The 15247-nt window shown below is 35.5% G+C and overlaps 1 protein-coding gene across 2 annotated transcripts in view; it reads left to right on the plus strand.

The window, feature by feature from the left end:
- Window positions 1-15247, plus strand: part of OSBPL9 (oxysterol binding protein like 9) — a 51733-nt gene that overhangs the window by 26672 nt on the left and 9814 nt on the right. Inside the window, exons 5-9 of one of the 2 annotated variants that reach the window (XM_026034090.1) lie at window positions 473-568; window positions 2549-2596; window positions 7089-7118; window positions 8356-8406; window positions 12573-12611. In XM_026034090.1, coding sequence (XP_025889875.1) covers window positions 473-568; window positions 2549-2596; window positions 7089-7118; window positions 8356-8406; window positions 12573-12611 — 264 coding nt within the window. The remainder of the gene's footprint in view (window positions 1-472; window positions 569-2548; window positions 2597-7088; window positions 7119-8355; window positions 8407-12572; window positions 12612-15247) is intronic. The other variant, XM_026034097.1, reaches the window with a different exon arrangement.

A 15247-nucleotide genomic window follows, 5' to 3' on the forward strand; every position in this document is an offset into this window, starting at 1 on the left:
GTTTATCGTTAATTTGCCCAGTCCTTCACTAAAGAGATATGAATTGAGCTGTATTTCAGTTGGCAGAGACGCTCTTTGAAGTGTGAAAAGAGCTGTCATACATTTGGGTATCGTTTTATTGCCTTTAATATGAGAATATGGAATCATGAGACACTCTGCAGCAGTATTAACTTCTCTCTCCTGTTTTCCAAAGAAACTCTAATTAATACTATTTAAAATGATCTTTTAAATTATAAATAATCATATCCTTTACATGTGATGATTAAACCCATTGCTGAAAATGTGTAGCAATTTACTGTTACTTATTTAACAGCAAGTAGAAGAGAAATATGCTCAGCTGTGTGCCTGTATTTACACATTGCAAGATGGGAGGCAAAGTAGCATTTATCAGCCAGTTGGCAGGCAAAACTGTATTTTTGTTATCATTTTTTTTCAAAACCTCTAATTATGTATTTGACTTTTTTGCTTTTAGGGCGTGGATTCAGGATTTGTTCCCAGTGTTCATGATTTTGATAAGAAACTTACTGAGGCAGATGCATACTTGCAGATCTTGATAGATCAGCTGAAGGTATGTTAGCAAACTCTGGGTATATTGATTGACTGTGCTCTGAGCTTGCACATAAGTGTGGATTTTGAGGCTTGGCTGAAAGGTTGCTGGACAGACCGAGGAAGTCGTGTTTTACACTCTAAATGGATTTTGGTAAGTGGGGGAGGCAAAGAGAGCTTTTCTATCTGAGCAGAAAATGAACATGAAAAAGCATTCCTTTCACTTGTGACATCTGCTGGTGTCATAATTTTTCCCCCTAGATTAGGATATTACTTCTGAAATAACAAGTTTATCAGTAGAAGTAATAAATGTTATTGGAAGTTTGATGAAAATGCAGTTATTGATTTCTCTTAGAATAGATTGTTAAAATAGAGTTAGAAAATTGGAATAACTGCAAAAAGATTTTAGAATGCTTTGCAATGACAGAAATACTCATATATGTAACTATGAAATTGAGATGAGTTTAATTTTAAAACATAATTAAGTCATTGTCTAGCTCATACTGTTTGAGAATCTATTTTGAGAAAACTTTCTCATGTAACGTGTAATTACAGTTGCACATAGTTGGAGACTTTGTTGCAGCAGTGATAGATAATCTGTTCTTTGTCCTACAATAAAATCATTTTGTAGGAATTCTTCGGTTCTTATGCTGTACATATGTATTTTAAAAGTAGGAGGGGAGATAAGGTATGATAAGGTCATAATATAGCGTCCCTCTTATTGGGAAAAACATTTTTTTTTCTACTGGCTAAGACATTTTTTTTTTCATCCATGATTCAGCAGATTAAAATTACGTTTAGATTGTTCCCATTCTGCTGGTTTGAATTTTTTTTGCTGATATTCCTGTGCAAGTAAGGCATGTGAGATATTCAGCAAAAAAAAAAAAGAAAAAAAACAGTCATTCTGGGGGGAGACAAGCAGAAATGGAGGTGGACAGAAGCTGCAAACAGAATTCAAAGCTAAACTGCAAGGGCTTGATTCAGGAGTTAGCTCTGTCTCATGCTCCCAGGCCATCTAGCAGGAAGAGAATACAAGGGAAACACACTGCACTGAAGGAAGGTGTTTAAATCTGAATGCCTTGTTATTCAGGATGGCTGTGGGGAGGAGGTATAGGACCAAATAACAAGAGAAGAGAGAATTTAAGAATGGACAGAGACTAAGGCTACAGGCTTTTTTTAGAAGCAGAAATCGGCTCTCAAGGGAAAGTTACATAACTAGGTTTTAGATGAGCAGTTGAGTGAAGTACTGTCATTCCACTCCTCAAAAAATGCAGTGTCTTTCCTGAGCGAGGATGGCTGTGATGAACATTCTGAATATTATCTTTAATCGTATTTCTTTTTTGAACAACTTATGCTTGATGATTATTTCTGTCTGCAGATCTCAGTGCTCTCAAAGGTAGCTATATTTGTTTAAGCTCAGCTTATATTAAATAGACAATCTTGTCAGTAAGAATTTGTTTAGTTGCATCTCGTATCCCACTTTCATTAAAATATATATATAGAACCCAGTGTTGTGAAATTACTATTGGTGTTTTCTAAGAAGCACATATAAATCTAACAGCAATTGATATTAACCTGAATGAGAAGGGTTGATAAGGATGGAGGTGCTGTTATGGTAAGCAAACTTAATGCTCTAAAGATCTTTGTGGAAACAAGCAAACAAAGGCAGTTCGAGGTGTTCTGAGGCATATCACTTCTGTTGCCTAACCTTTTTTTTCAAACCCCAGCAAAATCATGCCAGCTCAAATTCTGGGACTTGCCTCAGGAGCTGAGATCCTGTGTCTTGCAGAGTAGGGTAATGTGATAACTCAGTTGCAGAGTTTTTGTACTGCAAATGCTGTGAAGAAATGTTAAGTAATAGCTGCGTTGGTTCAGAATACCAAGATCCATATACCTTCAAAATTATTAAAGGCTTTTGGTTTTGACATTTCAGTGTTTCTGGCTGATGTTATATGGGAAAATAGCATTTTCAGTGTTTTCACAAATACTTTTTCTCTTTTAGCTGTTCGATGAAAAACTTCAGAACTGCAAAGATGATGAACAGAGAAAAGCAAGTATATTTTATGTTAAATATCGCTTATTTTGCTTTATGTGATGGATTTGTTATAGAATACAGAAGTTTTAAATGATCTATTTTTACCTTCAAGTTTTAAGTTCACTTAAAACATCATAAGTAACTGAGAACAGTGTAATTTGTGTAGTAGTAGATGAGCTTAATCTTTTAGCAATACTGAGTGTTTTTGAAACATTAAAAATATTTCAGTTCATATAGTACATCATCTAAAGCATTTTAACTTAAATTTGCTATTTATTTAATCTTTAGTAAAGGTTAATATTTGATGTATTTGTGGGAGTACCAAAGCTATTCTTAAAAAAAACCTCATCATTAGTCCACACTCAGCCTTGTCCTGTGATTACTGTGGAACTGGAATTCTGGAACTCTGATTTATTTCTTTTTTCTTGGGAAACCACAGTTTTGGCCATTCTCAACTACCTGGAGGGCATTACCTTTTTAACTAGACAGTAATTCTTTTTAACTGGTGCCTGTTTAACTGGTGCCTGTTTCTTTTGTATCCCCTCCCATTCCATTTGCAAAACAGGTTTGTGGGTCAAAGTCTAGTCACCGTGTTTAAGAAAGCCTGCCACATAGTTTTGGTGCTGTGGGTTTAGCATAAGCGAACATGCTAATTTTGTGTGTGAATGTGTGGTGGGGAGGAAAGATTTAGCATGTAAGTATAATGTATAAAGTGTTTATTACAGAGTTTCTTTCGTTTCAGTAGATGTAGTAATCTGAATATTTTAAAGTAGTGGTGGGCATTTTTTTCTCTTTTGCTATTGAAAAACAAGCTGTTTTTATTTCAGTGGTTTTTTTTTTCCAGCCTTGAAAACAGTTTGATGGTTTTCTTTGATAAGCTTGCTTCCCTATGCAGTTGTGTATGATGTTTGTGACCTTGCATAGGTTACCCGTTTTGTCTGATGTGTTACGACATCTAAGTGACTTTGCAGTGATGATCTGTCTTTCTGTTGATTTTTTTAATTGTTATTAGTTTTTTATTTGTTGTTGTATATACAGATTTTAAAAATAACTCTGAAGTGCAGGCATTCTCCACTTAAGCATGTTTAATCTCTAGACAGCTGACCTGAAAGAGTAAGACCTTCTGTATTTTTCCTTTCTATGGTTTTTACTGGGGAAAATTGTCCTTGAATTTTGCCTTCTCTCCAGATGCTATTTTGCAGATCAGGCAGGACTTTTTATTTTTTCTCTCCATGTTACAGTGCTTCTGATCTCTAGAGACATCTCGCATATCGTGCCAAGTTAGGGATTGTATGATTTCTTCCTCCATAGCTGCAAGGTATCTGCAGAACAAATGTTATAGGAAAAGTAGGAGGCTGGTATAGAAGAGGGTCAGCTTTTCTGGTTGATGAGTACTGTAATTTACTATAGATTGCATTCTTTATTTAGGAAAAACATTGCAATCATTTCTTTGATCGCATTTACTCTTGGACTAAAATAGAGATTTGATAGCAATTCTAGCAGTTTTCCAGTTTATGTAAATATGCTTCAGTTATCAGGTTGTGTATCTAGCCTGCAGGACACTTCATGGTGAAGCAAGACATGGTTATCTGAACATGATGTGTTTCTCAGAGCTGCATGCTGTTTTCTGCAAACTCTTACGGCCAGGCATTTAAAACCTGCTGTTTTTGTAAGTGTGCAGAGAATTAGACAAACTGTTTTAATTTCAGAATCTTTTGTCTTTTAAAAATAATATTATAGGATATACATGTTCCAAGATACCTCAGGATCTCTTGGATATTTTACTTCTGAGGCATGGAGATTTTTTGAATTTGAAAGAAGACAGTGCAGATACACATTTGATGAATTGTGCAGACTTTGAGGAATACTGCAGTTATCACAGAGCCTCTGTGTTATACTGGTACTCCTGGCAGAACTACAGCTAGCACTGTATAGTAGGAACATATGGATTGCAAACATACTATAACTGTCAGTGCTACCAGTTTTGTGGAAGCTATGCATACATATATGATTATATGAGAAAGAAAGGGAATGGGAGTAATCTAAGGGCACTGGTGTTTCCCAGTGAAGACAAAATTGGACCTTATTTGCTTAGTGTCAGCAGGATTATTGGTGAGAACTCCATTTCCATGTAGTTGAAGAATGAAGACAGCATGGTGTATACACAGCAGCTTAGCTCCATAGAGTCAAGAGGAGGTGCAAGGCTCCTCCCAACATCTCCCCCAAACTTCTATAAGCAAGCTGTTGTTCTTGCTTGTGGCCCTCCCCTTGTTTTTCTCCTCTCAGTGTCAGGTCTGTAGTATGTTTATATAAAAATCTCATGGGGGAGAGTTCATGAACTTTATTTAAAGGCTGCTTCCTTCCCAGCTCTAGAATTACGCATTCCTTATGAAACCCTGGACTTTCATATCAGTGTTTTGCAAACTCTTATGAATAAACTGTACACATTGTGCATAAAATAGATAACCCCTAGAAACAAAGCAAATCTGCCCTTTTCTTTACATTTTGTCCAGTGCATTTTAGTTGGAAGCTTAAACTATTTATTTATTTAGTTTGTTTAGCCATATGAGTCAGGGCTGGTGCTTTTTAGACAGGACCTCTCCGGGTCTGATTTGCCTGTACTGTTTTCTTCATTTTGTATATGTATGAAAAAGGTAAAGTATTGTAATTTTCTGTGTTGCATTCTCTAGCCAAAGAACGCAAATATGTGTGGGGAGAAAATGGTTTAGTGCATACTGTGTATTACTACTTAATTTGGCCTGATCATAATGAATTTTTAAAGTGCCTAAAGAGGAAAGAAATAAATGCACTACTATAATTCCCATATAGGTTTGGTAACCCGTTGACCTCAGATTTTCTTGGACAAATTACCTTTTTGCCTGGGCCTAGCTATCAATTTAAAATCATCTAGCCTAGGTATCAATGAATCTCTTTTTAATTTGCAAATGAGTAGGAGGAGAAACAGTATAATCAAATTACATTATATGTCTTGTCATTGCTTTCCGATTTTCAACAAAGATTTTATCAAAGAAAGGAAGGAGATACTGATCTATTTAATGCGTAATTACATTGTTACATAGTAGAAAAATAAGGGAAAAGGCTCATGCCTGTTTGTAGTTAGCTGTAAAATGAATGATTCTTTTTGGCTGTTCAGTCTTCCAGCTGACAAGATCTGTATGTTTGGGTATGTTGCCTATCCTGTTTTGGTGCTAAAAAGGCTCAGGACTTCACTGAGTATTGTTGTATTTAAAATGTTTTCCTTTTTTTCAATAGTTGTTGATAAAATTTGGTTTTGAAGTATGCTAGAGACATGAAAATAAGAAGAAAGGAGGAGTTAGTAGCTGTTGGCATATATTTTTACTTGCATCAGAAATAAATATGTTTTATTTTATGATGTAGTAACTTCTAGATATTGTTTGCTAGATCGGTCAAATACATCTTATGGAGTAGGGCAGGTGCCACTTGCCAATTAAGTGTAAGTTGAGGAAATTGAAGAAAATATCTATTTTCTGCATGAATAGTAAAACAAGGTTTAACAGAAATATTTTTCCCCAGGCATTAGCTGGAAAGCTGTATCTAGATTTTTATCCACATAAGCTGACACTGTGTGTTCCTGGAGGCTTGCATAAGTGTGACTTTCCGATAGAGCAGAATCCGTGCTCGCAGTGCTGTGTGGGAACAAAAGTTCCTTTGCACATTTTGGCTCTTCAGGAATCCTGAAGACTGTGATTGATGTCCCATGAGACATTCATATTAATCAAAACAGAGAGGTTCTGCAATTGAATTAGTTTTGGCTCAGTGCTGAGTCCAGTTTAATAATTTTGCCCTCAGCAGATAGGTACAAGGACATCAACAGGATGCATATGCTTCTTAAATAGGTCATGCTTATGTGTAAAAAGGCGTGCAGATGCATTTTCCATGCCTAAAGCTGAATATCATGGAGGAAATCTTTATGAACAAGTGTTTCTAGGTAAAATTTTTAATTAGGCAGATTTCCAGGTACACTTTTACTGGTGACTTGGAACAATAAATGTGTGTGCTGTTATTTTACTTCTTTTTTAATTGGACTTCCCAAACTATGGAAACTACTATGCTTGAATGATGGTATTTTCAAATGATATTAGCTAATGAAATGTGCATCATTCAGTATGCAATGTAAGGATACAAATTGCGGTTAGAGTGAATCCTTACACTGAGTTCCATTTTGTTGCTGTTAAGCTATTAATGTTATGCAAAACTAAAGTGTGGACTAAGATGGGTAAATACATCACTACTCAAGACGTCCTAAACTTGTCCTTTTTAAGCGTAATCAGTTTGATTTTGGTCTTGTCCATTACAGAGTAAATCCTCTAAATGTCTCCTTACAAAAATTGTCTTTTGTAGGTTGCTTCCTTTCTTATACCCCTCTCCTAGTTCAAAATTAAACAGTGTTTGTAGTACAGTGTTTAAGTAACACTAGGGACTGGAAATTCTTCCTCTAACCAAATTATTTGGAATTTCTTTGCAGAAAATCGAAAGTCTCAAAGAAACAACCAGTGTAAGTTTCTTTAATTTTTAGATCTGTTATATATGCTTTCTGAAAAATTGCCTCATTCTTTTGAATGTCCTTTAAGGTTTTAATTTTCTTTTAATGTTGGAGCCATAGTGGAAAAAAGCCCTAAGTTTTGCACTAGTTTCAAGGGAAAATGTTTAGTGTTTTGGTCAGATGTCAACTTTATTTTACACTTTTTTGGGGGAATTCAAATTTACTGAATATAAATTTAAATAAAATACATTTTTTTTTCTTGTAACCTTGTTTTTACTCCCAAAATACTTGCGTGGAGCCACTGGTGGCCTGGAAATGTGGTGCAGAAACATATCAGCTGCCTCTCTGTGCAGATAGCTTGTGTCTGATAGCGTGCTTATTTTTTAGTCGAACTTTGAGACACAAGATAATCCTGTGGGATTATTGATAACATAGACCCTAGATAATGCTATAGTTTTATGGGGAAGTTGTAGTGTTGGATATAAACCACCATTGCAGAGGAAAACCTCTAGTTAATATTATTAAATTTCCTCAGATCCCTGCACCAGTATCAGAACTTGTCCTTCCTGTATTTCCTTTCTGCCTACCGTTTACCCACAGATTTGTTCTCTGGTTGCTTTTCTATAGATAAACTTTTTCTTACCTCTTTTAAGGCTCATTCTAGGTCTCTCTCAGCTAATATGTTATTCAATGCTGTTTGGATATGGTTTGCTTTTTAACTCTATCAAAACTTGCTCTTTTCATCATTTTCTCTCCTTGCTTCCCAGTCTTGTCATCCTGAATCCTGACAGGCTGATAGTAATGTTTCCCAGAGCTCTTGTTTCGTATCATGTTTCTCTCTTTTTTGCTTTGCATCCTCAGCGCTTTCATGATGCTCTCTGCTGTTCTGCTTGTACAGTGTCCCGTGATATGTTAAGTATGAGAACTTGCATTGTTGACTCTTGTCAAGAACTTCCACTGCTTTCATTTTACTCAGCTTTATTTGCTTTCCCTCTCCTCTTACTTTCAGCTTTGACAGAGAATTTAAACCAAAGGATATCTTTATAAAACTAAAAAAAGCAGTACTGCACAAATGCAATGGGTATGCTACTTGCTCAGAAGCTACCTGCTTACAGCTACTCTTACTTTCTATTGCTGCACTGTTGTCTTCAGAAAAAAAAAAAAAGGGGGGGGGAGAAAGGAGAGAAGGGAATACCTCTAAATACAAATATAAGATGTTGATTTTGTTTTTATTTTTTGATTTTTCTAGAGTATGGTAGAATCAATAAAACACTGCATTGTGTTGCTACAGATTGCTAAAGTAAGTACACTGTAAACAATTTTGAACTGTAACTATATATCAGTTTTATATATTTATGTATTGGCATTAGTTTTTGTGAAAACTCTTTCTTTTCATCTGCAACTTGAAATGGTAGAATATGCTCTATCACATATGTTCCAGAATACATTTTTTAAAAAGCGTAGGTTAACTTTTACCGGTATTTTAATGATATTTCAGTGCTATAGAATTCCATAGCAGACAATCATGTTCACAGCCCAAATTTCAATTACTGTATGCAGCCTTTTGCCTTTATGTGGCTTTTAATAAGGAAATAGTTCTAAGCATATAGGCTATAGCCAATATAACCTAATTCATTTTGTAATTTATAAAGCTTCTAAAATATGAGGCTAGGTAATTTGTTGTTAGAAGTGGGGGGAAAGAATTCTTACACCAAAACAGCTCATGACTTCCTACAAGTAATAAAGAAAAAAACACATTTGACAGTCATAAAGTTTATACTTAAAGGTTGTACTGTATTTTTCCTGTGTTGCCATTGCAAATGTCTTTTTAAAGTACTAGTGTCCCTGCATTCAGCAGGTCAGCTTGCCACCTGAGAAGAAACTTTAGATATTCACTTTCAGGTTTTGCATAGGCTGTATGTGTATAAGTGCATTTTTCATTAACTCCTTTGGCAGGGGAGGAGGAGGAAAGATCTTTTGTCATACGTTAGCTATATAAATGGTAAAATCAATAACTGCTGCGGCCCATCAAATAGCATCACCACTAGCATTGCTTCCAAAGCCTTTGATTGCTTCTTCACAAGCGGCAGTGATACTCCTGGATCACTAGGTCAGAATTGGTCGTGTTTTGAATCTGCTTTAAAACTTCTCTTTGTTTTTTGATCTTTATATTTGCATTGCAGGGCAATTTTTACTGACCTGAAGTTGCTTAGTTGCTTTTCAGAAAACTAGAAAACTCATGTTTACTTTCTTCTGAAAATGGGGGGGGGGGGGAACTATAGAAAAAACTATAATGTTAATAATCTGAACTGATTTGACCTGGCTTTTAGTAAGTTGCAAGTTCATGTTGATCATGGAGCTTCTTGAAATTAGAATGATGTGTGAAAATGGTTGGGTATAATTGGGTAATGCACTTAGACTCTCACAGTTTTTTTTTTTTTTTTTCTCCCTATGTTATCTTGTTAAAGTTCGTGAGATTTCCTTGTTGGGTTTTTTTTTTCAGCTTCTATTCTGACAGGCTTTTCTATGTGATGTATAGGATATGTTAACTATGTAAACTATAAAGCTATTTATGTGTCAGGAAAGAAATAGGCATAGACAGTGTACTCTGGATTAACTGCTGCTTAACCAATTAAATTCTGCTGCTCGCCTTCCTTTCTACGTGCCCAACGTTTTACAGAATTTTGAGGCCTGTGAAAATTGAAGTACTTAGAACCTAGCAGGATCAGGTTCCTCTGGGTTCAATACTCAGTAAAGTGTCATTAGTTCAGTAAAGTAGTGTCAGTGCCTGATAATTTGCTGTTGTTTGGTGCTGGATATATTTGGGATTGCGTTAGTACCGTGGTACCAGCTGGTTGCATGTCTTTCTGGTGCATTTGGAAGCAGACCAGACCTGTAAGTTGCTTGAGATGGAGCTGTTGCAGAAATAACGTGTAACAAAGGACTGCTTCATATTTGGTTACTTACAACAGCTGGATACATTTATATAGTAATAGTCACGGAGGGTCAGTCCCTGTGAAATCTTGCACATTTTAGCTGTGGTATGCAGCTAAATACAGTAGCAAAGCTGGGAGCAGAATTATAGTCTGCTTTTCAGATTCTTGATCAAAGCGGACTGCAGGCAGCTGAATTGGCTTTCAGGGCCTGTTGGATTCCTTTTCTGTAATATGCCATGAGTGAGTTTAGTGGGGTGAGGGGAAATACTATTTAATCTTATGCTGATAATAAGTTTATCAGTATTTTTAAAGTTGAAAAGTATCTGGTTAACAGTGGGCAAACTGAACTTATAGTGGCCAATTTTTGATCAGGTTCATGGCTCTGCTGCTCCAGGTAACACATAAGCATAAAGGTAGATGTGAGATCTTTTTTGAGACTAATTCAATAAATGGAAGAAGTTGGTTCATATACAACCTCTCCAAATCTTCCTGTGCTTTTAATAACCTCTCTTCTGCCTTGTCTTCCCTTTCTCTCTCTCTTAACCAAATACACTTTTTGACTACATGGTGTTTCTGATTTTCGTTTTTTCCTATCCATGAGCTTTACTCATATCCTGATTTCTTACTGCTGTAAGAAATAAGAGAATAAGTCTGTTAATTGCATATATGTGAAACCTTATATATGTAAAAACTTCTTGAGTCTGACTGGCAGCTTTCTGTTCAGTCTTTCAGTATAGAACTTCCCCTCCACCCCCAAGAAAAAAAAATTATAAAGCAAATATGGCTGCTAAAATAAAACCTTTTTGTCAATACCCCACACCCCTCCCACTTTTACTTCTCCAGGCCTTTCCTATTAGAGGACTTGGTTCATGCTTGTCTGTTGATTGCTTACATACTTTGACAAATGTCGTCACTTTCTGTAAATGTGTTCAGTTTCAAATATGTAGCCATTTATTATTTGAGGTGTTGAGGCAAATCAGTTTCTTATTTTGCACTAAGTTGCACTGCTTTGTGGAATTATAACAGCCTGCCTTGTACTCTTATAAGTAATAGGAATATGAAAATTTTCATAATATTGAAGTAAATATCAACTCAATAGGTATATAATATGGTACAGTGCTTTTGCAAATATATCTTACCAAAAAGTAGTCAAAATAAACCAAGTGCAATAGGTGAAGCATTTGCCTTGTGTAAATGACATTTGGAGTTGCCTGGTTTTGCTGATAATCTGTGCATGTGAAATTGATCTCTGCAGTTTGGCAAAACACTGAGTCTTAGAACACAAATGTAAATTATACATTTAATGAACTCTTATTATTTAGATACTGAACTTTGGATCTTTGCCTTGTGTTTTTCATTCCATTCGTCTCTATTTTGCCTGCCTAGCTATGTGGCATTTCTCTTCTCACACCATCAACATGCTGTGCACCTTGCTGGATCTGCATTGCGGAGACAGGATAGCAATCTTTTTATTTCTTATACACAAGAGATGATAATATAACATGGAATTGTGAGTGGAAAAAATATATTTGGACATAGGTAGCATTTCTGTTTGTCACTCTGTAAACCAGTGGGACTCTGCTCTTAGTGTCCCCATTTTGTCACCGGATACCTTACTTAGGAAATGTCAACTAGCAGGTTTGGGCAGCCTGTTGTAAAGTGTCTAAGCATGTAATATTGAAGCCATTTTAAGTATCAAAACATATGCATGGCCTAACTTCATTTTCAATATTATTTACAGCTTTTTTTTTCTAGATTTATCTTTTTTTTTCTTCATAACTTTGACAACTGGAATTTTGGAGAAATATTCTGCAGATCTCTTACAGATTATACTGAATAAGACCATGGATAGATGTGCTGACTAATATGAAATTCTTGGCAGTAACAGAGTTTTGACTCAGCATATTAATAAAATTTAACACTCTTGCTGGCTCAGTGTTAAAACTGTGCTCACTGTCAATGGACATTAATTTGCCTGTTGCTAGTGTAATTCCCCTGATGACAGTTCTTTCCATGCATTGCCTCTTCTTCACATAAGACTCTAGGCTAAAGCTAGTCTCTTAATAAGATAAGCTTTACTAGATTTTAAAACATTTAATTTAAAAAGGCACTTTTGCCTTTCAAAAGCTGAAAGTGATTTTGAAAACTTGACCTAACCATTCTAAAATTCTAACCTGAAATTCTAACCTAAAATTCTAACCATTGCTCCTAAGAAACGAGGAACTTAATGTGTTTCAGTATTTAGGGACTCACTGATGTTACAGACCAGCTTTTGGGGGACTCCTAGTTATTTGTGTGGACACATCTTCAGAACACACTAATCATCAGATGTGCAGTGGCAATGTATAGGATTGTTTTTATTTTTTGCCGATTCTAGTTGCTATTTCACATGATTAGAAACATTAACATTTTATGGCTGGAAAGGTGAACATTCCTGAGAGAAGCTTAACTCTTATAACTCTCACATAGCACAGAACTGATAAGTCATACAAGATTGATATGTTGATATTTTTAACATTTTTTCCTAAAGGACCAAAATAATGAGGAGAAGCACGCAGATGGACTTATAGTAAGTTTAAATCTAATCTTTGTCTGCCTTTATTTCTGCAGAACATGTGAACAGAGACCTGAATTTCCACTCACTTTGCAACATATTTCCTTCTCTCTCTCTCTAACCTGCTGCTTCAAGTCTCATGTTAAAAATACTGTTGAGCTGTTAGCTACCGAGGTTGGCTGCCACTTTTGCTGTTAGAAAATACAGCGACCAGTTTTATACTGACTGTTTTAAATGGCAGTGTTATGACTGAACACTTAGATAAAAATCTGCCATTTGAAGAACTGAAAGAGGCAATCATTGAGATAGAAATAGTTTTGTGTTCCATCTAAAATTTCTTTATGTATAAAATAGATCTGCTATCCATCTGCTTCAAGTAGTTTGTCTTCTCTACTGTACTTACCTGACACCAAGTTGTATCATCTTCATTTTTAATTACTTCTATCATCCTTTGTTTCAGTTGTATGTGACTTTTGTTTCTTTATTCTGTTTTTGTCACTTGAATAGCTTGCAGATATTTTTGTTAGGAAATTGGTTTCAGTATAACTTAACCCTCTGAGAAATCCAGAGAACCCTCTGAGTTTGTTTTAATTTCATTTGACGGTAATTCCTAAGCTCTGACATTCAGTTTTAGTAGTATGGTATTTCTGGTGTGAACTTTGAATTAAAGAAGGTAAAGTACAAGCTCTGTTTTAATGCTTGTTCTAGATAAATGTGGAGAGTTGCATCACGCAGCTGTTCGAGTTGGGGAACATGTTCTGTTGCCTGCCCTGGAAGGGAGGTTGTGCAGCCACCTGCTCCTGCAGTTTCCCAGGGCAGAGCTGTTCTGCAGCTCGGTGTGTTTGCCCCTTGGCTGTATCTTTTCTCAGAAATGCAGTATAGATAATGGGACTTTCAATAGTCCTAAATTTTTATTAGCTGCTACTGTGAATGTCCATGGGCTAGATTATGTTTAAAAAACAAAACCCAACAAAACAACAACAACAAAAAACCCATAGTTTTTTAAGGTGATGCAGCAGTGATTATGAAGGCTTCAGTTTTGGTGCCATTGAAGGTGACAGGATAGCTCAAATTAGCTTAGGTTTAAGGTCAGGATATTGCGTCAGGTTCAAAAATGCACTGTGAGCTCAATGTCATAGTGAAGGGAGCTTACTCAATATGGTAAAGGGAGTTTTTAATAATATATTATTTTTTCTTGACTTTTTTTGCTTTTCAATTGTTATTAAAATAAAAGAATAGAAAATGTTCTTAGATGTAACTGCCTATTTCTAAACCATGAAGACATACCTCAAAATACTTGAGGCAAAACTCTAGTTAATGATGCAGGGTGGAGAAATATTTAAGAGTAAGGTTAGAAACCTGCATGCAAAGTTGGAGACAAGAGTTGCTGTGTTTTTCTCTAGTGTTCTACACCATATTTTTTTTAGCTTTTCTGAAAGCTAGAAATAGCAATGACTTTTTGTGTATCATAGGAGTCATCTTCCTTCTTATGGTCTCTGTGGTGTGATAATGATTTTAACTCTGGAAATATATGGGACAGGGAGCTACTTATGATGCATGTATAACTGCATAAATAGTTGAAGTAATGTATGAGGGATGGCTGTTCCTAAACCCTGTGGTGGAATGTCGTGGAGTAGCAGTACATGTAACTGGATTAATTATTTGCATGTTATCAGAAGTCACATCAGAAGCCAAAGCTTCAAAGTTTTATAAGCAGGAAATAGTAGTGTTGTTTTCAATTATATGCATTCTGTGCTGTAAGTCATCTTCATTGGGTTGCTGATTCTGATGCTCGGAGTAAAGTTCAGAATAAGGGTTAACTGGGAAAGGAGGCAGGAAAGAAGTCATCTATGTGTAGAAAGATGAGTGGAAGGTTAAAATGATAGTTTTCCTCAGTGTACATGCAAATGAAAATTAGTTCAGAGTAAAGGAAGGGGAAAAGATTGACTTTTTTTAAATAGTAAAATTTTAGATACTGATCTAAAAAGAAGATAGAATTAAAAATGCAGATTTTGAAGAGAAGTTTTACATGCCTTTTACTCAAATGTTAGCCATAATAATTTTTTTTTTTTTCATGTTATCCTATACAGGAGGATTGTCAGGTTCTAACAAAATTAAAGATCAGTTAAGCAAGGTAAAACCATGCTAATTTGAATTAAAAGCCATGGTCACTTACCCAGCAAAGATCTTGGAGATCTAAAAGCCAAAAACATTTATTGAAGCCAGTGACTTTTGAGTACAGAACTGGGTTGGTGCTTGGATTTCAGAGAGATCGAATTTGTTGCTAAGTTGAGATGTCTTTGGAACTGGAGATGTGTTGAAAACTGTCAGTTTGTATTCAAAGAAACGTTGGCAACAAAATGCCGCTTTATGGCTGTAAATGTGCAAATATCGTATTTTAATTCATGCCTTGACTTAGTGTTGTCTGGATGAATTGTTTTCAGAAGGTTTTTTTTACTTTTTTATTTTTTTAAATAGAGATTTCTTGTCCTAATTTTGTCAGATGATTTCTTTCTTCTCCTGCACGAAGTAGTTACTAATGGACATGGAAAGCATAGTCAAAGATAAAGTTTGAAATACAGAACACTTATAATTGAGATCTGTAGCAAATTCAATTTAGTATTTTTAGTTTATGTAAAGAATCAGTGTAT

This window comes from Nothoprocta perdicaria, unplaced genomic scaffold (assembly GCF_003342845.1).
Source record: "Nothoprocta perdicaria isolate Ctin4 unplaced genomic scaffold, notPer1 scaffold_0, whole genome shotgun sequence".
In the NCBI taxonomy this organism is placed as follows: domain Eukaryota; kingdom Metazoa; phylum Chordata; class Aves; order Tinamiformes; family Tinamidae; genus Nothoprocta; species Nothoprocta perdicaria.